This window comes from Macaca thibetana, chromosome 16 (genome assembly GCF_024542745.1).
Source record: "Macaca thibetana thibetana isolate TM-01 chromosome 16, ASM2454274v1, whole genome shotgun sequence".
NCBI classification, from domain to species: Eukaryota; Metazoa; Chordata; class Mammalia; order Primates; family Cercopithecidae; genus Macaca; species Macaca thibetana.
The window spans coordinates 26873576-26896285 of record NC_065593.1 but is presented as its reverse complement, the minus strand read 5'-3'; the positions used below and the strand labels follow the sequence as shown (position 1 = coordinate 26896285).

Sequence of the window (22710 nt, the reverse complement as noted above, 5' to 3'; positions counted from 1 at the left end):
CAATACCAACCATTGTTCCGGAGGTCAGGAGATTTGTAACTTCCCCAGTGACTCCTGTGAATAACATCACTATAGCGGAGCCTACAACTGGCATTCTGAGATTTTTTTTGCATTTCTGGTGAAGGACTGACTCTACCAGGACCCACAACTTGTGACTCAATCGATCCTGTGGCCCCTAATCAGTGGCTGATTGAGCACATGAGGAATGTTTTCTGCATCCCTATGATTTAATCCTCAACCAATCAAAACACCCTCCATTCTCTAGCCCCCTGCCCACCAAACTATCCTTGAAAAACCCAAACCTCTGAGCCTTCTGGGAGACTAATTTGAGTGATACATCTAGTTCTCCTGCATGGCCAGCCTTGTGTTAATTAAGTTATTTCTTTACTACAATACTGTGGTCTCAGTGAATTGGTCTGTCTGTGTAGCAGGCAGAAGAACCCACTGGGCGACTATAGTGGATCTGAAGCTAACTCTGGGTGGTGTCAGTGTTACAGGATCCTTGGGGTGTCATTTCACCAACTGGAAACTTCTGTGGCCAGTGGTGCCTTTGCTCAAGTTTTGCTCTGGCCCACTGGGCTCGTTCCACCCACTCAGCCTTGCAGGCTGTGCTCAACTCACACGACCAGCCTGGATCCCATGCCTGCCAAAGGTGAGCCAGGCACAAAGTGGTGAGGGGTGTGTGAACAAGCAAGGGGTCTGACCACTGTGCACAGCCAGGCATGCCGGCTGCTGCTGTGGGGTGGGCAGCTCCAGGTGCCAGCTTGGGTACCATCTCCCTGCAAGGCTGCAGGTGGACCAGGCGCATCACAAGCAGCTTCCACAGCTGCAATGGAGAACACAGTGGTGCCCAGAAGCTTGGCAACTCCAGGAACCACAGGGCCCCAAAGAGGGAGTCACAGCCCTGGCTAAGGGAGCTCCCAGATCCGGGCTCCCTAAAGGGCTGCAGCTCTTCTCTCCTTCTCTACGCTCTCAAGGTAGCAAGCAAGGGGCATATTTCAGCCCTGTTTGTGTTACAGCTTTTTTAGCCCCACCATTCGGCAGGTCCTGAGTTCTTGTCCTGCATCTGGGAATAATGAGGTAACAGACAAGTGGAGGGTGAGCAAGACAAACAGGAGCTTTACCAAGCAACAGAACAGCTCAGAGGAAACCTACAGCGAGTACCTCCTCTCTGTAGCCAGGGTGTCCCAACAAGTGTTCAGTTCTCAGCAGAGAGGATAGCTCCTCTCTGCTTAGCATGTTGTCCCGAAGAATGTTCAGCTCTCAGCAGAGAGGGTAGTTCCTCTCTGTAGGCAGGTCATCCCGTCGTCTCTCTTTTGGTCTGGCAGAGTCCGGGGGGGCTTTTTATGGGCCTCACAGGGGAGGAAGAGTGTGCCGATTGGTCCATGGGAAGCCATGGGAGGACCCGCGCCACAGGTTCCCACACTAGTCTGCGGGATCAGCAGCCTAGCCCCTGGGCTTCAGGCCGTCCCCAGCCTGAAGGTGCGGACCTGCCCCCTTCTGCCCAGGAGCCTGTCTGCCTCCTGCTGGCATTCAAGGCGCCAAGACAGTGCCAGGGGGTACCTGCAGGCCTGCGCCAAGCTGCCCTCGGCCTCCCTCCCATGCTCGCCAGTGCCCAAAGTCTGGAGCGGGCCAAAGTGGCAGGGGTCTGGCATGTCACCACTGCCCCAAGCACGTGCACACCTGGCCAGGCTGCAACAGCACCTAGGCTTGGCCCCAACCTCACTCTGAGATCAGAACGGGTGGCAGGAGCAAGGAGAGGCCAGGCAGCAGGAGCAGACACCTCCAAGTCCACAGGCTTCCCAGGCCCCTGAGACTGCAGAGATGCCTGGGTCCACAGCCACGGCTGGGCAGCTGCAGCTGCGACTGGGAGGTGGGGCTCCTGCCTGCTTCCAGCTCCTGCCAGCTCCACGGAGCGCGGCACCGCTCAGGACCCAGCTCCACCTCGGGGCCCCTCTCTGCCCACCCCTCCGTGCCTGACCAGACTGCTCCCCTGCCAGTGGGTGACTCGGCCCGGCCCCATCATGGTGGCTCTCAGGGTATCAGGCTCCAGGGGGCTCCCAGGGGTGGGCTCTGAGGACTGCACCTCTCCTCTCCACATTTCCCCTGCAACAGCAGCAGATGAGGTACAGGTGGTGTGGCAGCCCCGGCCAACGCCGCACAAACGAACCCGATGATCTTGAGGCTGGCCCCACGAGTCCCAGCTGCACCTTCAGCAGAGTGCTCATGGGCTCCTGAGACACAGTCGGGGGACAGGTTGAGGCCACAGTGGAGGCTCTGGCCTGGAAGCAGGTCCTGCCCAGCCATGAGAGGTGGTAATGGTGCACTCAGTTGCCTCAGGGATGCAGAGCACAGGGGTCCCACCGCCACCACTGCTGCTCCAGCAGCTGCTCCTGCTGCCACCGCCTGCGCCTCCCTGCTGCAGCCAACGGCCACTCCGGATGGCTGCCACTGCCATCATTAGAATTGAATTGAATTGTATGACACTCAGTTGGTATAGGAAAATTGGTGTTGGAACTCAGAGGGTATGTGAGCTCTGTATTTATCAAAAGAACTTACAGCTAAAATACTCACGCCTGTAATCCCAGCACTTTGGGAGGCCAAGGTGGACAGATCATGAGGTCAAGAGATAGAGACCATCCTGGCCAACAAGGTGAAACCCCATCTCTACTAAAAATACAAAAATTAGCTGGGCGTGGTGGCATGCGCTTGTAGTCCCAGCTACTAGGGAGGCTGACGCAGGAGAATCGTTTGAAACCGGGAGGCAGAGGTTGCAGTGAGCCGAAATTGCATTGCGTCCCCTACAGGCATGAGCCACTGAGCCCAGCCAACACATGTATTCTTAACTCTGATTCATGTGTGTAATATCTAGGCAACCTCCCAACATATCACCAGTGATCCCCTGAAGGACTTCTTAAACCTCCTTGATGAAAATGTGACATTTCCTGCCAGCTACTGAAGATCTCCAGAAAGATTAAGAAACAAATATTTCATTATCACCCATAGGAAACTCCTCAAGGGCAGAAAACATGTCTTTCTTGTTTACTGTTGATTAACAGTAGCTCCAGCTCCCATGGCACTTAATAAATGCAGCTGTATAGCTTGGTGGTTAGGAGAACAAATTTGAAACTCAGGAAAGTGGATGATTACTTCGGAGGGAAAGAGAGGACAATGTAATGGGAAGGGAGCTTCAAATGGTTGGTAATACTTTATTTCTTAAACTGGGTGTTGGGTATTTGTCATATTATTCTTTATTACCTTTTACATAAATATTTAATCAAAAAAGAAAAGAAGAAAAAAGAACACAGGCTTTGGAACTAGACAGAATTGGGCTGAAATCTTAGTTCCAGCACTTACTTGCTGTGCTTCCTCAAGCAAGTCATCAAGCCTGTTTATTCATCTATAAAGTACTGACCGGCCTCGTAGAATTGTTAAGAGGATTAATCAAGATGAGAGCTATATAATGCTTAGCACAAGACCTGGCACACATTAAGTACACAAATGGTAAATGTCATGATGATAATCAGTTTGAATTAAAGATGTTAAAATGAGCACTGGCCTGGGTCAGAAAATCTGGATTCAGGAACCAGTTTTTGCCATTACAGTATGATCCTGAGTTACAGCTCTCTGGGCCTCAATTTTTCTCACCAGTTAAATCAGTTAACAAAAGAAAAGGTGGGGATAGGTGGACTAGATGTTATCTACATGCTTACAGCATATGCTTAAACTTCCATGGAGCACACCTAGAAAACTGGTCTGTAACATGAGAAAAAGTGCACATTAACATTAAGGGCTAGGCATGGCAGCTCATGCCCATAATCCCAGCACTTTGGGAGGCTGAGGTGAGGGGAGCACTTGAGCCCAGGAGTTCAAAACCAGCCTGGGCAACACAGCGAGACCCCGTCTCTACCAAAAATAATTTTAAAAATTAGCCAGGCGTGGTGGCGTGTGCTTGTAGTCGCAGCTACTTGGGAGGCTGAGGTAGGAGGATCACCTGAGCCCAGGAGGTTGAGGCTGCAGTGAGCCATGATCACACCACTGCACACCAGGCTGGTCCAGGCTGGGTGACACAGTGAGACCCTGTCTCAAAACACACATTCACACAACACTAGGTAAGATATAGTACCCTAGAAATGGCAGAGAGATCTGCAAACTGTATCTGTTTTAACTGTGTGTGGGAAAGTGATTTGGCAGAAACATTCGTCTAGCTACAAGAACAAAGTAAAACTCACCAAGCCAATGTTGGGTCCCGGAATTTTCAGGTCTTGCCAACTTACGTGCAACACTTCATAACCCTTTTTCCTTAAATAACTACATTCATCCTGCCCTTGCTTAAGGTTCCAGCAACCCCAAACCGTCAGCTAGCTCAAGGTAATATTGCTGTCAACATTCATATTAGTTCATCCTGATTCCAGATGATTATGCACGATGGAAGCAAAACACAGATGCTCCTTCACTTATGATGGGATTTCTTCCCCATAAACCCATCACAAGTTGAAAATATAAGTTAAAAACACACTTAGACCAGATGCAGTGGCTCATGTCTCTAATCCCAGCAGTTTGGGCGGCTGAGGTGGGAGAATCACTTGAGCCCAAGAGTTCAAGATTAGCCTGAACAACAAAGTAAGACCCTATGTCTACAGAAAATAAAACATTAGCCAGGCATGGTGGTGCACACCCATAGTCTCAGGTATTTGGGAGGCTAAGGTGGGAAGATCCCTGGAGCCTGGGAAGTCGAAGCTGCAGTGAGCCATGATTGAGTCACTGCACTCCAGCTGGGGCAACAGAGTGAGACCTTGTCTCAAAAAAATTTTTTTTAATGTGTTAGGATCCTCCCTGGCAACCAAAACTAAAAAAAAAAGAAAAGAAAAGAAAAGAAAGAAAGAAAATGTATTTAATGCTAGCAACACAGAAAGATAGTCCCTGACTTACCATACTTCTGTTTTTCTTTTTCTTTTCTTTTTTGAGACAGGATCTTGTTCTGTTGTCCAGGCTGCAGTGCATGGCACAATCTCGGCTTACTGCAACCTCCGCTCCCAGGTTCAAGCAATTATCCTACCTCAGCCTCCCGAGTAGCTGGGATTACAGGCATGTGCCACCATGCCCGGCTAATTTTTTTGTATTTTTAGTAAAGACAGGGTTTCTCCATGTTGGCCAGGCTGGCCTCGAACTCCTGACCTCAACTGATCCACCCACCTCAGCCTCCCAAAGTAACAGGTTTACAAGCATGAGCCACTGCACCCAGCCAATTTTTTTTTTTAATTTCTTGTAGAGATGGGGTCTCCCTATGTTGCCCAGGCTGGCCTCAAACCCCTGAGCTCAAGTGCGTCTCTTGCCTTGGCCTCTCAAGTGCTGGGGTTACAGGCATGAGCCATTGTGCCTGGCCTGTTTTCTTTTTTTTTTTTTTTTAAGAGACAAAGTCTCACTATGTTGTGCAGGCAAGAGTACAGTTGCATGATCATAGCTCACTGCAGCTTTGAACTCCTGGGTTCAAGTGATCCTCTCGCCTCAGCTTCCCAAGTAGCTGAGACTACAGGTGCATGCCACCATACCCAGCTAATTTTAAAAATTGTTTGTACAGATAGGTTCTCATTACGTTTCCCAGACTGGTCTCAAACTTCTGGCCTCAAATTATCCTCCTGCATTGGCCTCCCAAAGTGCTGGCATTATAGGCATGAGCCACAGAGCCCAGCTACCTGGATATTTTAAATATTTCTATATTCTCATCTTTCATCTACTATATTAAGGATGGCAAAAATGAAGCTGACATTCAATAATTCAGTCCCACTCTAGGTCCTTAAGAAATGTGCCTACCTTAATATGCTTAAGACCCTGATTCTTCTCATAATCCCCTTTTCAGAATTATCTTTTTAAAATTTTGCTCATGTTCTAGCACTCTAAGGCCCTCACCAGTTTTAGAAAGAAAAAAAAATCTACCTTTTAGTCCACAGTTCAAAAAACGTTAAACAGGCCAAGTGAGGTGGCTCTCACCTGTAATCCCAGCATGCTGGGAGGCTGAGGCAGGCACATCACTTGAGCCCAGGAGTTCTAGACCAGCCTGGACAACATGGTGAAACTCCATCTCTACAAAAAATTTAAAACTTAGCCAGGCATGGCGATGCATGCCTATATTCAGGTATTTGGAAGGTTGAGATAGGAGAATCACCTGAGCCCAGGAAGTCGAAGCTACAGTGAGCCATGATCATGCCACTGCACTCCAGCCTGGACAACAGGGTGAGGCCCTGTCTCAAAAAGAAAAAAAAAAAAAAAGATAAATAATGTGATCAAAATTAAGCCGATCCCCAAACACTGAAAGTCTACTGGTTTCCAAGAAAGCACTTGTTCCTTAATCCCAATCACACAGGATTTCTTAGCAAAATTCAGGCTTTTTTTTTTTTTTTTGAGACAGAGTCTCGCTCTGTCACGCAGGCTGGAGTGCACTGGCGCAATCTCGGTTCACTGCACGCTCTGCCTCCCGGGTTCACGCCATTCTCCCGCCTCAGCCTCCCGAGTAGCTGGGACCACAGGCGCCCGCCACCACACCCGGTTAATTTATTTATTTTATTTTTTTTGTATTTTTAGTAGAGTCGGGGTTTCACCTTGTTAGCCAGGATGGTCTCCATCTCCTGACCTCGTGATCCGCCCACCTCGGTCTCCCAAAGTGCTGGGATTACAGGCATAAGCCACCACGCCCAGCCCAGGCTTTCAAGATATGTTTTGTTCCCTTTGAAGTTCCCTCCCTCACCATGGCCCTTAAAACTCATCCATTCTTCCTCAACTCTCTTCTTTTTTTTTTTTTTTCAGAGCAGGAGTGGAAATTTATTTTAAAAGGCTTTATAAGAGAAAATAAATGAAAAATTTGCTTGCTAGAAACCCAAGTGGGGGCCTGAAGGTCCAAGAGAGAAAAGACTCTCATCTCTTCTTAAAACTCATTAGAACAATCTTTTTCCCAGTCGCAGTCCCCTTCTGCTTTTCCCATGGACTCCCTATATCTGCAGTGATATTTTCAGAACAGACAACAAACATTATGAGGAAATTCAGATTTCTTCACAGCTCTGCTCATTAGTCTGAAGGGCAGTTCTGGCTGCCTGTGTAGCAGCAGGCTCTTGCCAAAGTACAAACCTGCCACCAGGTCTATTGCAGCAGGGCAGGCCTCAGAGACAGGAAAGAAAACACTTTGGCAGTCGTAAAGTCGACAACAATCAAGTAGCTTTACTCACGCTTGAACATACAGACACACAACACAGTAGTAACAAAGAGTGGGGGCAATTCTGTTTATTTATATCAGTCACTATCTTTTAAAGTGTGATTTTAAAAAATTTATTCACATCCTGCCTCATCTAGAAAAGAATTTGAGGTAATTCAGCACTTAGTACATTATAAAAAATACCATCTAGTTTGTGAAGTAATTGTACAATAAAAGACCTTTTAAAAATCAAAGAACATGAATCTCTTCCACATTAAAATGCAAGAGTGATTTCCTTTTTTTTTTTTTTTTTTTTTTTTTTGAGTCAGAGTCTTGCACTGTCGCACAGGCTGGAGTGCAACGGCGTGATCTCGGCTCACTGCAACCTCCACCTCCCGGGTTCAAGCAATTCTCCTGCCTCAGCCTCCCATGTAGCTGGGATTACAGCCACCCACCACCATGCCCGGCTAATTTTTTGTATTTTTAGTAGGTACGGGGTTTCACTGTGTTGGCCAGGCTGGTCTTGAACTCCTGACCTTGTGATCTGCCCGCCTCGGCCTCCCAAAGTGCTGGGATTACAGGCACGAGGCACTGCGCCAGGCCGTGATTTCCTTTTTTAAAAAAGTTCATTGAGAGAGAGACACACCACGCAGGACTGAAAATGGTTCGTCTAAGGGGATTCATGACAGATTTCAGAAACCATGATGAACAGAATGGCCCCAGAGAATCCCCAGCCAGACCCTTTCATCAACAGGAATGATTCCAACATGAAGGTGATACCACCACAGGATCCAGATAGTCCCAGTTTCACTCTGTCATCTAAGCTGGAGTGCAGTGGTGCAGTCTTGGCTCACTGCAGCCTCAACCTCCCAGGTTCAAGTGATCCTCCCACCTTAGCCTCCAAGAAGGTGGGACTACAGCAACATGGAGAAAGCATCAAGAACATATTTAATTCACCCGCCAACAGTATGAAGAGCTTAGGAAGTTCTGTTTAGCCAGACCATGTTCCTAGATAGAAATTTTCAGGAGAAACTAGCTTTGAAACTCAACCTACCAGAGTCAAAAGTAAAGAACACAGTGTCATGGTGAATTGGAGAGGACATGAAGATGATAACCTGGTTGTTTTCACTCAGGAGAAGCCTGGAATGCCTTCTCCAAGAACAGACCACAATCTCCTCTCTTCCCCCACTCCCCGGTTTGGTTTAGGAACCGGTGATTCAAACTGAAGCAGCAGCAGCAATCAGCAAAGCAACCAAACCAGATACCTTCCATCCAAGAAGAATGTGCCCACCTCCCCCAGAACATCCCCCAATCCTTATGCTTTTTCTCCTGTGGTTTCAGATTTCTACAGCTCCCTTCCACCTCAGCCCTTAGACTCTTTCAACTGGGCATGGAACTCTACTTTCACTGAGAGTCCCACAAGTGACTTCTAAATGCAAGATACTCAATGGGAGAGGCTTGTGGCCTCAGTTCCTGCTTTGTACTCTGATGCCTATGACATATCCCAAATCATAGAACTGTACAATCTTCCTGATAAGAATGAGATATCCAGCTATTCTTTCCACTGTCTGTATCAGTATCTCTCACTCACAAAGTACCAGGTAGGAGGACAGGGTTCCTCTCTCGGCACCTTTGCTGGTCCAGCTGTAGGCCTATCTCCCACACAAACCTGGCCCAGTATGATAAAGCATCCAGAAAACCTACAATATGGTAGACTTTGGATTTCTCTGACCAGAGTACTAATAAATATGGACCATTTAGAAAAGAGGTCTTCTTGCCTCTTATACATGGAAAAAAAAAAGTTCATTAGCAGCAAAAGTTCAAAATTGGAGCAAGAGAGACAGATGACAGTCAATTTAGCGAAAAAAAAAATAGCACATTTTCATCAGTATCATTTTTGTATTTCCTTTTGGAAGGGCAGTGAAATAACAGCTACTTTAATAAAGGATCAGACAAATGTGACTTGGTTAAAAAATGCTTCAGTGAATCTAAACTAGGGCTTTTTGCTCTCCTTAGGGCCTGCCTACCTAACCCTATGTGAGACTATCAAAGGAATAATAAAGCAGCAAGTGTAAAAGCCACTTTTAAGCTATTTTTTAAAAAATTAATATTTTGGCCAGGTGCAGTAGCTCACACCTGTAATAACCAGCACTTTGGGAGGCTGAGGCCTCCCTGGATCAATTGAGGCCAGGAATTCAAGACCAGCTTGGCCAACATGGCAAAACCCATCTCTACTAAAAAAATACAAAAAATTAGCCAGGCCTGATGGCGCATGCCTATAATCCCAGCTACTAGGGAGGCTGAGGCAAGAGAATCACTTGAACCCAGTAGGTGGAGGTTACAGTGAGCCGAGATCATGCCATTGCACTCCAGCCTGGGCAACAAAGCAAGACACACACACACATACACACACTCTCTCTCTTTACACACACACACACACACACACACACACACACACACTTTAGAGACGAGATTTCACTCTGTTGCCCAGGTTGGTCTGGAACTCGTGGGCTCAAGCGATTCACCTGCCTTGGCCTCCCAAAGCGCTGAGATTACAGGCATGAGCCACCACACCCAGACTACGCTAATTTTAACTGAGAAATAAATAAGAGTGCCTTAAAGATAACGAAACATTTTAGAATATTAAATTCTAAAAACTATTTAAATATGCTTAAAATCAAAAAGGTATCTTAATAATGGCAAATATGATATAAACACTGTATTTTTAACTGCTTCAGAAAATAAAGATTGTTTATGAGGAGACAAAAATCCCAAGCTCTTCTTAAATTGTACTAATTAAACTTTATATTTATTATAAAAATTATAGGACAAATGCATATAAAACATTGTATTTTATAATAAAATTTGTAACAAATAATTACAAATAAAATTTATAATAAAATGTATAAAATGTAATATAAATACATTTGATGCAAACATTTAGTATGTTATTAATATAGAGGACACAAAAATTATCCTTTATTAGCCAACCGACTAATGGCCTCTATTTCTTCTATTTTGCCTGAGAAATATTGAAGTAATCTATAAAAACTAAAAGGAAGACCACAATTATCCGCAAGGACAGAAGGCCTTCTAATCCAGTTCAATAGAATATGCCACAGTTCTGAGACTCCATGCTTCTAAGTAGGTCATCCATGGAAAACATAATTCATCACTATAGAACAAATTATCTAGATTTATCCAGGCTACAAATTTGTCTTTTCATCACATCTTTTGAACATCTAGTTTCAAATGACAGCAAATTCCTAATATTCGTGAAGCAGAAATAACATTATCTGATTCCAATTACCACTCTACCCCTTACTGGCTATTTTTCTTGATAACAAACACCCCCTGCTTCAAGTGGCAAAGAGACCTACTCCTCATTTTTATGTTTCTTTAGTAAGAAGACTTGTTGGCTCTTCCTAAGTTATTGAAATTAGAATACACTGGGGGGAGGAGGGTAACTATGGAGTTATATTTTTAACTGGAAAACTTTAGCATTTGGCAAAATAGCTAAACACTGTTTCAGAGGACAATTTCATTGCCCATATGCAGATGATGTGGCCTGCAGAACAAAAGCTATTGCTCAGCTATCCCTCTCCTTCAAACGAGATCAACACTAGTAACCAACTGGTGCAGCAAAAAAAAGGCAGCAGAGAATAGGTTTCAATACATATGTGAGGATGATATAGAAAAGACTCTGTGTGTACAGAACAGACTCTTTATGCAGAATGGACTCTATGGCCAGGGATGTTTGAACTTCGGCTTTCTCTGCATTTAAAGACAGCCTAACTTCTTTTATCTAAGCACTAAATACTCATTAAGCAATTTGCATTAAAGCCTGCATGCATCAGAAGTGGGCCCAGAAAAGATCCATTTCACCACAATGGGTGTTTGAATATCCTTGGCTATAGAATATTACCTAGGTAGTAAACACAGTATAATTGAAACTGGAGCAGTTTAATCTTTTTTTTTTTTTTTTTTGAGACGGAATCTCACTCTGTCGCCCAGGCTGGAGTGCAGTGGCACGATCTCAGCTCACCACAACCTCTGTCTCCTGGGTTCAAGTGATTTTCTGCCTCAGCCTCCTGAGTAGCTGGGATTACAGTTGCGCACCACCACGCCCAGCTAATTTTTGTATTTTTAGTAGAGACAGCTACTAGGGAGGCTGAGGCAAGAGAATCACTTGAACCCAGGAGGTGGAGGTTATAGTGAGCCGAGATCATGCCACTGCACTCCAGCCTGTTTCACCACGTCAGTTAGGCTGGTGTCGAACTCCTGACCTTGTGATCCACCCGCCTCAGCCTCCCAAAGTGCGGGATTACAGGTGTAAGCCACCGCACCTGGACAGTTTAATCTTTAAATATCATTCCAACAAAGACCAGAATGGAAAGCAATGTAATAGGTTAAAAAAAGGCCGGGCGCGGTGGCTCAAGCCTGTAATCCCAGCACTTTGGGAGGCCGAGACGGGCGGATCACGAGGTCAGGAGATCGAGACCATCCTGGCTAACACGGTGAAACCCCATCTCTACTAAAAAATACAAAAAACTAGCCGGGCGAGGTGGCGGGTGCCTGTAGTCCCAGCTACTCGGGAGGCTGAGGCAGGAGAATGGCGTAAACCCGGGAGGCGGAGCTTGCAGTGAGCTGAGATCCGGCCACTGCACTCCAGCCTGGGCCACAAAGCGAGACTCCGTCTCAAAAAAAAAAAAAAAAAAAAAAAAAAAAAAAGTAGAGGCAGGGTCTCACTATGTTGCCCAGGTCAATCTCAAACTCCTGGGCTCAAGCAAGTCTCCTGCCTTGACCTCGCAAGTGCTGGGATTAGCAATATGGCTTTAAAATGATCTTAGGCCAGGCACAGTGGCGCATGTCTATGATCTCAGCACTTCAGGAGGCCAAGGTGGGTGGATCACTTGAGGTCAGGAGTTCAAGACCAGCCTGGTCAACATGGTGTATTTTTGTATTCTACTAAAAATACAAAAATTAGCCAGGCATGGTGGCGTGTGCCTGTAATCCCAGTTACTTGGGAGGCTGAAGCAGGAGAATCACTTGAAACCAAGAGGCTGACGCTGTAATGAGCCGAGACTGCGCCACTGCACTGCAGCCTGGATGACAGGGTGAGACTGTCTCAAAAAAATGAAAAAAGAGCAGGCCAGGCATGGTGGCTCACACCTATAATCCCAGCCTTTGGGAGGCCAAGGTGGGTGGATCACTTGAGGTTGACCAGCCTGGTCAACATAGTGAAACCCTGTCTCTACTAAGAAAAAACAACAACAACAAAAAAAATTAGCCAGACATGGTGGCGCATGCCTGTCATTCCAGCTACTCGGGAGGCTGAGGTTACAGTGAGCCGAGATGGCACCACTGTACTCCAGCCTGGGAAACAAACAGCCTGGGAGCAAGACCCTGTCTCAAAAAAATAATAATAATAAAGAAAGAAAAATGATCCCATTTTTATGACAGAGAGGAATGGCTGGAAAACAAGGAAAGTCTAACTAAACAAACTGAACTAGCTTGAACTCATTCATTCTTTCAAGAAATACCTGAGTGCCTCTTTTGTGCCAGGTCTACTCTAGCCACTGGGGATACAGCAAGAAGGAAGACAAAGCCCCTGCCTTCATGACGATTCTTTTCTAGCCCAAGAGTCAGGACAACAAATGTACAAATATACATGGTTATGGGGATAATGCCTAGGTCAGAGCCTTCTTATAGAGAGAGCAATGAAGGACAGAGTAGCATAAAAGGGAAGGGCCAGATTGTGGAGGGCCTTATAGGACTGCATTAAGAAGTTTGGACTTGAGGGGGGCGGGGAGAGATAGCATTAGGAGATATACCTAATGTAAATGATGAGTTAATGGGTACAGCACACCAACATGGCACATGTTTATATATGTAACAAACCTGCACATTGTGCACATGTACCCTAGAACTTAAAGTATAATAAAAAAAAGAAGAAGTTTGGACTTTATTCTAAGTGAAAGTAGAAATCATTGGATGATACATATATTTTTTGAGACAGATTCTCACCCTGTCACCTAGGCTGGAGTGCAGGGGTGCAGTAACGGCTCACAGCAGCCTCAAACTCCTGGGCTCAGGTGATTTTCCCACCTCAGCCTCTCAAGTAGCTGGAACTGCAGGTGCATGCTACCTCACCCAGCTAATTTTTTGTATTTTTTGTAGAGATGAGGTTTCATCATGTTGCCCAGGCTGGTTTCAAAATCCTGGGCTCAATCGATCCTCCTGCCTCGGCTTCCCAAAGTGCTGAGATAATAGGCATGAGCCACCACACCTGGCACATTAGATGATTTTTAGGGGGCATAGCAGAATCTGAGATATTTTCTAAATATGAATCTGGGAGTATATATTCAGGACAGCTTGAATCTATACTCCAGGGTAAAAATATTAAAAATAAAAAAAATAAAGATGAATCTGCCTGCTCCGTAGAAAATGGAGGAAAGCAGGAGCAAAAAGACTGGTTAAGGGAGATATTGCAAAATTCAAAGCCAAAGCCAATGGAAGTTTGAACTAGTTTGGCAGAGGTTGCAATGATAATCAGAGTTAGACAAACCAGTTAAAGAGCTGCCAGATCCATTTTAAAAGAAGGTAACAGTTCCATTTTCTTAATGAACTTAACTAGTAAAAAACAAATATATCTCAATTTAATTTAAAAAGAAGACTCCATTAAAATGAAAACTATCCTGCTTACCATTTATTTTTATTTTTATATTTTGAGACAGAGTCTCGCTCTGTCACCCAGGTTGGAGTGCAGTGGTGTGATCTCACCTCACTGCGACCTCCACCTTCTGGGTGCAAGTCATTCTCCTGCCTTAGCCTCCTGAGTAGCTGGGATTACAGGCGCATGCCACCACAGCTGACTAATTATTGTATTGTTAGTAGAGACTGGGTTTCGTCATGTTGGTCAGGCTGGTCTCAAACTCCTGACCTCAGGTGATCTGCCCACCTTGGCCTCCCAAAGTGTTGGGGTTACAGGCATGAGCAACTGCGCCCAGCCATTAAAAATTAATTTTTTTTTTTTTTAAGAGACAGAGTCTTGCTCTGTCACCCAGGCTGAAGTACAGTGGTGTGATCATGGCTCACTGCAACCTCGACCTTCTGGGTTCAAGCAATTGTCTCACCTCAGCCTCCACAGTAGCTAGGACTACAGGTTCAAACCACCTTGCCTAGCTAACAGTGTTGTGGTTGTTTTTTTTTTTTTTTTGAGGCGGGGTCTCACTATGTTGCCCAGGCTGGTCTCAAACTCCTGTGTTCAAGCAATCCTCCTGCCTCAGCCTCCCAAAGTGCTGGGATTACAGGAGCAAGTCACTGTGCCCAACCATTAATATTTAAATTTTCTGTAGAGACAGGATCTCATTACATTGCCCAGGTTGGTCTCGAACTCCTTGGCCTCAAGTGATCCTCCTGCTTCAGCCTCCCGGAGTGCTTGGAATACAGGTATGAGCCACCTCAGCCAGCTGTGTGGGTGCACTATTAAAGTGTTTTTTTTTTTAGACAGAGTCTTGCTCTGTTGCCCAGGCCGGCACGTCTAGGCTCACTGCAACCTCCTCCTCCTCCTCCAGGGTTCAAGCGATTCTCCTGCTTCAGCCTCCAGAGTAGCTGGGACTACAGGTGTGTGCCACCACACCCGGCTAATTTTTGTATTTTTAGTAGAGGCGGGGTTTCACCATGTTGGCCAGGTTCGTCTCGAACTCCTGACCTCAAGTGATCTGCCTGCCTTGGCCTCCCAAAGTGCTGGGATTACAGGTATGAGCCACCATGTCCATCAGATTTTAAAAATTTTGTTTATTTATATTAGACAGAGTCTCACTCTGTCACTCAGGCTAGAGTCCAGTGGCATGATCTCAGTCACTGCAACCTCCACCTCCCGGGTTCAAGTAATTCTCCTGCCTCAGCCTCCCGAGTAGCTGGGATCACAGGCGCACACCACCATGCCTGGCTAATTTTTGTATTTTTAGTAAAGACAAGGTTTCACCATGTTGGCCAGGCTGGTCTCGAACTCCTGACCTCAGGTGATCCACCTGCCTCGGCCTCCCAAAGTGCTGGCAGTACAGGCATGAGCCACCATGCCCAGTCTGTTTTTATTTTTTTGAGAGAGGCTATTGTTCTATTACCTAGGCTAGAGCACCATGGCACAATCTCATCTCACTGTAGCCTTGACCTCCCAGGCTCAAGCAATCCTCCCATTTCAGCCTCCTAAGTAGCTGGGACTAGAGGCACGTGCCACCATGCCGAGCTAATTTTTTCTATTTTCTGTAAAGACGAGGTCTTGCTATGTTGTCCAGGCCGGTCTCGAACTCCTCGGGCTCAAGCTATCCTCCTGCCTTGGCCTCCTAAAGTGCTGGGATTACAAGTGTGAGCCACCGTGCCTGGCCTTGTTTTTTTTGTTGTTGTTGACACAGGGTCTTTACCCAGGCTGGAGTGTAGTGGCACAAACATGGCTCACCAAAGCCTCAACCTTCCGGGCCTAAGTAATCCTCTTGTCTCAACCTCCTAAGTAGCTGGAACCACAAGTGTGTGCCACCATGCCTAGCTAATTTTTTTAAATTTTATTTTATGTAGAGATGGAGAATCGCCATGTTGCCTAGGCTGATCTTTAACTCCTAGGCTCAAGCGATCCTCCCACCTTAGACTCCCAAAGTGTTAGGATAACAGGTGTTAGCCACTGCACCTGGCAAAATGTTGTTTTGTTTAAGGAATAGTAGCTGACTTTTGATTTGGCCTGATTTGTATTTGGTTTGTTCAATAATTAAGATGCGGGCCGGGCACGGTGGCTCATGCCTATAATCCCAGCACTTTGGGAGGCAGAGGTGGGCGGACCACCTGAGGTTGGGAGATCAAGACAATCCTGGCTACCATGGTGAAACCCCGTCTCTAGTAAAAATGCAAAAAATTAGCCAGGCGTGGTGAAACATGCCTGTGATCCCAGCTACTAAGGAGGCTGAGGCAGGAGAATCGCTTGAACCCAGGAGGTAGAGGTTGCGGTGAGCCCAGATCACGCCATTGCACTCCAGCCTGGGCAACAAGAGCGAAACTCCATCTAAAAATAAATAAATAAGTAAGATGCAGATAATATTTAAAACACTTTGGCTTTCTTTGCAAATAAATACCTTTATATATATATATATATATATATATATATATATAAAAATAGTAACTTCTTTGATCTAAGCACTAAACAATCATTAAGCAATTAGTTAGCATTAAAGCCTGGATAGATGAGAAGCGGGCCAAGAAAAGATCCATTTCACCTCAACAGTACAGCATAATGGTTTAGTCAACATAATGTTGAAACCATTCACAACTATTTCAGAGCTTTGGTGAATGATGCTGCTACTATGGTTCAGAGAAAGACACTGACAGCAACAAAATATCACTGTGCAACTACTGAAGTGATAGTGAATGAATGAACAGGCTTTACAACAATACTTCTTTTTCTTTGCTTTTCCTGTTCCTCTCAATTAACCATGTTAAAACTACATCTGAAAACTAGACTCGCTCAAACAGGTAAGTAATAACTCAAATCACCACTACTTTTTTCTAATGTCAAAAGATATTAGATATATTCCAGGTATACTAGAATATACCTAGCTCTAGCTTTTTTTTTTTTTTTTTTTTTTTTTGAGACAGAGTCTCACTCTGTCGCCCAGGCTGGAGTGCAGTGGCACGATCTCGGCTCACTGAAACCTCCACCTCCTGGGTTCACACCATTCTCTTGCCTCAGCCTCCCAAGTAGCTGGGATTATAGGCATGGGAAACCACAACTGGCTAGTTTGGTATTTTTAGTAGAGATGGGGTTTCATCATGTTAGTCACACTGGTCTTGAACTCCTGACCTCAGGTGATCCACCTGTGTTGGCCTCCCAAAGTGCTGGGATTACAGGTGTGAACCACCACGCCCCGCCAAGACCTAGCATTTAAAAGTGATACACCTAGGCTAACAGCTGCCAAATACTTACATCAAATCTCACAAAGTAAAGCTTCTAACACTTCCTCCCAAAATATCAGCCTTTAAAATTACATATTCTGATTAAGAGTAACTCTATTTCGGCCGGGCGCAGTGGCTCACGCCTGTAATCCCAGCACTTTGCGAGGCCAAGGCGGGTGGATCACAACGTCAGGAGATGGAGACCAGGTGAAACCCCGTCTCTACTAAAAATACAAAAAATTAGCCGGGCGTGGTGGCAGGTGCCTGTAGTCCCAGCTACTTGGGAGGCTGAGGCAGGAGAATGGCAGGAACCCAGGAGGCGGAGCTTGCAGTGAGCCGAGATCGCACCACTGCACTCCAGCCAGGGGGACAGAGCGAGACTCCGTCTCAAAAAAAAAAAAAAAAAAAAGAGTAACTCTATTTCTAATATTTTTAAATGTGAAAAATAACATGTATGATTGATGGCCTGTTTTTGGTACCATTCTTTAAGAAAAGTGTCTTCGACCAGCCTGGCCAACATGGTGAAACCCCGTCTCTACTAAAAATACAAAAATTAGCCAAGCATGGTGGCACACACCTGTAATCCCAGCTACTCGGGAGGCTGAGGCAGGAGAATTGCTTGGACCTGGGAGGCAGAGGTTGCAGTGAGCCAAGATCACGCCACTGCACTCCAGCCTGAGCATCAGAGTGAGACTCGATCTCAAAAAAAGAAAAAACAAGTGTCTTCCTGTGGCTGACCATGGTGGCCATCACCTGTAGTCTCAACTACTCTGCAGGCTGAGGTAGGAGGAATCACTTGAGCCCAACAGGTCGAGGCTGTGGTACACTATGATCATTCCTGTGAACAGCTACTGAACTCTAGCCTGGGCAACATAGTGAGGACCCATCTCTTTAAAAACAAACAAACAAAAAAAGGGCTAGGCGCAGTGGCTCACGCCTGTAATCCCAGCACTGTGGGAGGCTGAGTCGGGCGGAACACGAGGTCAGGATTTCAAGAGCAGCCTGGCCAACATGGTGAAACTCTGTCTCAACTAAAGATATAGGGCCGGGTGCGGTGGCTCAAGCCTGTAATCCCAGCACTTTGGGAGGCCGAGACGGGCGGATCACGAGGTCAGGAGATCGAGACCACCCTGGCTGACACGGTGAAACCCCGTCTCTGCTAAAAAATACAAAAAACTAGCCGGCGAGGTGGCGGGCGCCTGTAGTCCCAGCTACTCGGGAGGCTGAGGCAGGAGAATGGCGTGAACCCGGGAGGCGGAGCTTGCAGTGAGCTGAGATCCGGCCACTGCACTCCAGCCTGGGCGGCAGAGCGAGACTCCGTCTCAAAAAAAAAAAAAAGATATAAAAAATTAGCTGGGCGTGGTGGCACGCGCCTGTGTCCCCAGCTACTCGGGAGGTTGGGGCAGGAGAATCGCTTGAACCCAGGAGGCAGAGGTTGCAGTGAGCCGAGATCGCGCCACCACACTCCAGCCCAGAAGACAGACAGACAGACAGACAGACAGACAGACAGACAGACAGAAATAAAGAAAGAAAGGAAGACAGAAAGGAAGAAAGGAAGAAAGAAAAGAAAAAGGAAAGGTTTCTTTCTCAAAAACTAATGCTTTCTCTTGTGTCAAGTTGCTCACTATAATCAGAAAACTCTAGCACATACATATAGTTTTACCAACTTTCTTATTGCTTTCTACAGAACGTGGATCATAAGTTTTCTAACAAATTTTGAATCCTTTCATGTATTCCTAAATAATACTGTTAATGTTTTTATTTATTTATTTATTTTTTGAGATGGAGTCTCTCTCTGTTGCACAGGCTGGAGTGCAGTGGCATGATCGTGGCTCACTGTAACCTCCGCCTCCCAGCTTTAAGCAATTCTCCTGCCTCAGCCTCCTGAGTAGCTGGGACTACAGGCGCGACCACCACGCCCAAATAATTTTTGTATTTTTAGTAGAGACAGGGTTTCACCATGTTGGCCAGGATTGTCTCTATCTCGACATCGTGATCCTCCCGCCTCGGGCTCCCAAAGTGCTGGGATTACAGGCGTGAGTCAGAACACCCGGCCCAAGTAATACTGCTAATGATTTAACCTACACGTCCTAAGGATGACATATTATTTGTATGTATAACACTTCTATTTAGATTTGTGTGTGTGTGTGTGTGAGACAGTCTCACTCTGTCACCCAGGTTAGAGTGCAGTGGTGCGATCTCAGCTCACTGCAACTTCCATCTCCTGGATTCAAGTGATTCTCCTGCATTAGCCTCTCTAGCAGCTGGGATTACAGGAATCCACCACCACACCCAGCTAATATTTGTATTTTTAGTAGAGATGGGATTTCACCATGTTGGGCAGGCTGGTCTCCAACTCCTGACCTGAGGTGATCCACCTGCCTCAGTCTCCCAAAGTGCTGGGATTACAGATGTGAGTCACCATACCCAGCCTATTTAGATGTTTTACACACTAACGATATTCAAAATATTGATCCTATATTCAAAAATAAATCCAAAACATAGACTCTATTTTTTAAAAAATGAGTATTAAAAATTATTATACTATAAAACTATTTCATGGCCAAGCAAGGTGGCTCACACCTGTAATCCCTGCACTTTGGGAGGCTGAGACGGACAGATCACCTGAGGTCAGGAATTTGAGACCAGCTTGGCCAACATGGTAAAACCTCATCTCTACTAAAAATACAAAAAAAAAAAATTAGGCGTGGTGACATGTGCCTTTAGTCCCAGCTACTTGGGAGGCTGAAGTGGGAGAATCTCCTGAACCCGGGAGGCGGAAGTTGCAGTGAGCCAAGATCACGGCACTGAACTCCAGCCTCTGTGACAGAGCGAGGCGCTGTCTCAAAACAACAACAACAACAAACTATTTCATCATATATTTGAGGATCTGGTTTTTTAAGCAAGTCGTCTACTCACTTTCCCTACCTTGCTCCAAAAGCATAAGCAGGAATCATATATTAAATAACACCTTCCTGAACTTTGTCAAGGAAGTCCGTGAAAAATACAGATTAAGATATAGTTATAAATAAAAATTAAAATTTACGGCCGGGCACGGTGGCTCAAGCCTGTAATCCCAGCACTTTGGGAGGCCGAGACGGGCGGATCACGAGGTCAGGAGATCGAGACCATCCTGGTTAACACGGTGAAACCCCGTCTCTACTAAAAAATACAAAAAACTAGCCGGCCGAGGTGGCGGACGCCTGTAGTCCCAGCTACTCGGGAGGCGGAGGCAGGAGAATGGCGTGAACCCGGGAGGCGGAGCTTGCAGTGAGCTGAGATCCGGCCACTGCACTCCAGCCTGGGTGACAGCGCGAGACTCCGTCTCAAAAAAAAAAAAAAAATTAAAATTTACAACTGCAAATCAAAAAGTAAACTATGGCTGGCTAAGCTTACCCCTAAATTCTAATTCTAAAGGAAGATTTCTCCAAACAGCAGGTGGATGAAATTTCAATGAACATCAAAGAACGCTACAGAAGAGGGTAAAAAATGTGTTAACTTTCCTTGGGAGTCCATCATGGTGACCCTGAGGGGTTACTAAGAATGAAATAATGATTTAGAATAGAATGCTTCGAAACAGCAATGGCAGAGTATTAACAAATGTATTAACACTTTAAAACAAACAATCCAGTTGTCCCCGGCCCACTTTCTTATTTTAGTCCTAGCACATGAGTCACATAACTTGCAGACTGATAACAAGAAGTCCCCGCTGCTGTGTCCTCATGTCAGTGACAGAGGCAACTCTCCTTTATTATATTTTCAAAAGGTGAAATGTATGAAATTTCTGGGTGGGGGGAGATACCAAATGTCTGTGTGCCTATAGTTATTAATAAGTTAACTACCAAGTAATTACGGAATAAATAATGCTTAAAAAGAGGGCAAAGATTAGGCTTTAGGGTAACAATAATTGGACCCTCCCCAGATAATTCTAATTCATTGAACGCTTGCATAACTCGAAGTTGAGAAAAAATTTTTGAGGAAATATCTCGAGTACCAGAAGTTAGTCCAATGCAAAGTACAAGTGCTACTAAAAAGGATCCGGCCCTTTCCACTACTCACATCTTAATGTAATGCATAAAGGGAGCGAAGACTGCGAGTGCCCAAAAAAATGCAGAAACCTGACCTTGCCCACAAGTCGAATAGTTCTCCACCCCTCCCCCAGCTTCCCCGGGAGCCGGTTCACGCAATCCCAATTGGTCAGTCTGCTTATTCCAGCACCTGCCTGGCAGTGACAAGGGAATCTCCAGGGGAAGACGAGAAGGTCTGAAAGGAGGCGGCCTGGGAAACTGTGAGGCCCAGAAGTACAGGGTTTGAAAAGGAAAAGGAGAGAACCTTCGAAGGGATGAGGTCGGGCGGTTAGGGGCTAATGGGAACATGGCTTGCGAGAACGGCTGGGGAACAAGGAAAGGAGATCTCTGGAGGGCCCAGGTGAGGTGACAGGATGAGGGCCGCCGGCGGGCAGCCAAAAGAGAAGAGCGAAGGGGCTGGAAGGCCTAGAAACACACGCGGAGAGAGGCGAGAGGAGCTGTGAGGCGCGAGAAGGGCCCAGGCTGCAAAGGTTAGCGCTGCAGGGGCGACAGGGGCTGCAGAGGCAGGGAGGGCAGGGACTCAGGGGCCGGCCCTAGAGCGCGGACTCACGTTCTCCCACCAGCAGGATCCGCACGTCTTTCTTCATGTCGGCGGCTCTCGGGGGCCGGCCTCCGCCCGCACGCATGGAGTGGACTCCTCTCACCGGGAGCGCCCACCCCACGGCGCCACCTGCCAGCCTCTTCGGCCGCCGGGGCCCGCCGCGCCGCCCCCTCAGTTGCTTCCCTGCAAGAGAGCTGGGACAGCACCAGCTCCGCCTCCTCCGGCCCAGCGGGCGGCGGCGGAGGGGACGACGGCACGCGGCGAGGGACACGCGCTTTCGGAACGCGAACGCTCTCAGCGCCGGAACAGCGTTCCCGCGGCCACGCAGCCGCAGCGCAGGCCCAGGGAGCCTCACCCACCCTCCTCTGGGCACCGCGACCCGGGAGACGCTTGGGCCCGGAATTTGAATGGCGGATTCCCTGGTTTAACCCCATATGTTTTATAGACAGGGACAGAAATTCCCTGTTCAAAGTCACATAGCTAGAGCTTGGCAGTGACTCAGAGCAGGGATCTTCTCACCAGACTCTAAACTCTGGGAGAGCAGCAATCTGCTTGCATGGTTTTCGGTTGCGTCCCCACGTTATTGGACAGAGCCCTCAGAAAATGCTTGAGAATAGGGCGACTGGCTCCCAGGATCCGGCGCTTTCCACTTTCGAAAGCCCGTCACACTAGTTGCTTTTGCCTGTGATGCTTGTAAAATACGATTATAAGATTCGTTTTTATGCTGTGTGAACAGACTCCTTTCTTTATAACCAAACTAAGTGACTTTTTTTTCTGTCTCTGTAGTTTATTTTATGGCAGGGTTTTCGGATACTCTACTCAGGCTTACCCGGCGTAATGCTAGACACGGAGGTGGCACTGGATAATAAACTCTAAATGATTTTTCTAACATTGCCTTAATTTTCTCTTGACCCTCTCCATCTGGAGGAATTTGTTGCTACATGCTTAATGTT

At 46.5% G+C, this 22710-nt stretch overlaps 1 protein-coding gene across 7 annotated transcripts in view; it reads right to left on the bottom strand.

The window, feature by feature from the left end:
* Positions 1 to 22025, bottom strand: part of RHOT1 (ras homolog family member T1) — an 85626-nt gene extending 63601 nt beyond the window's left edge. For 6 of the 7 annotated variants that reach the window (XM_050763789.1, XM_050763791.1, XM_050763793.1 and 3 more), the window contains exon 1: positions 21767 to 22025. In XM_050763789.1, coding sequence (XP_050619746.1) covers positions 21767 to 21842 — 76 coding nt within the window. In that variant the 5' untranslated portion in view covers positions 21843 to 22025. The remainder of the gene's footprint in view (positions 1 to 21766) is intronic. The other variant, XR_007720272.1, reaches the window with a different exon arrangement.
* Positions 22026 to 22710: the final 685 nt, after the last annotated feature.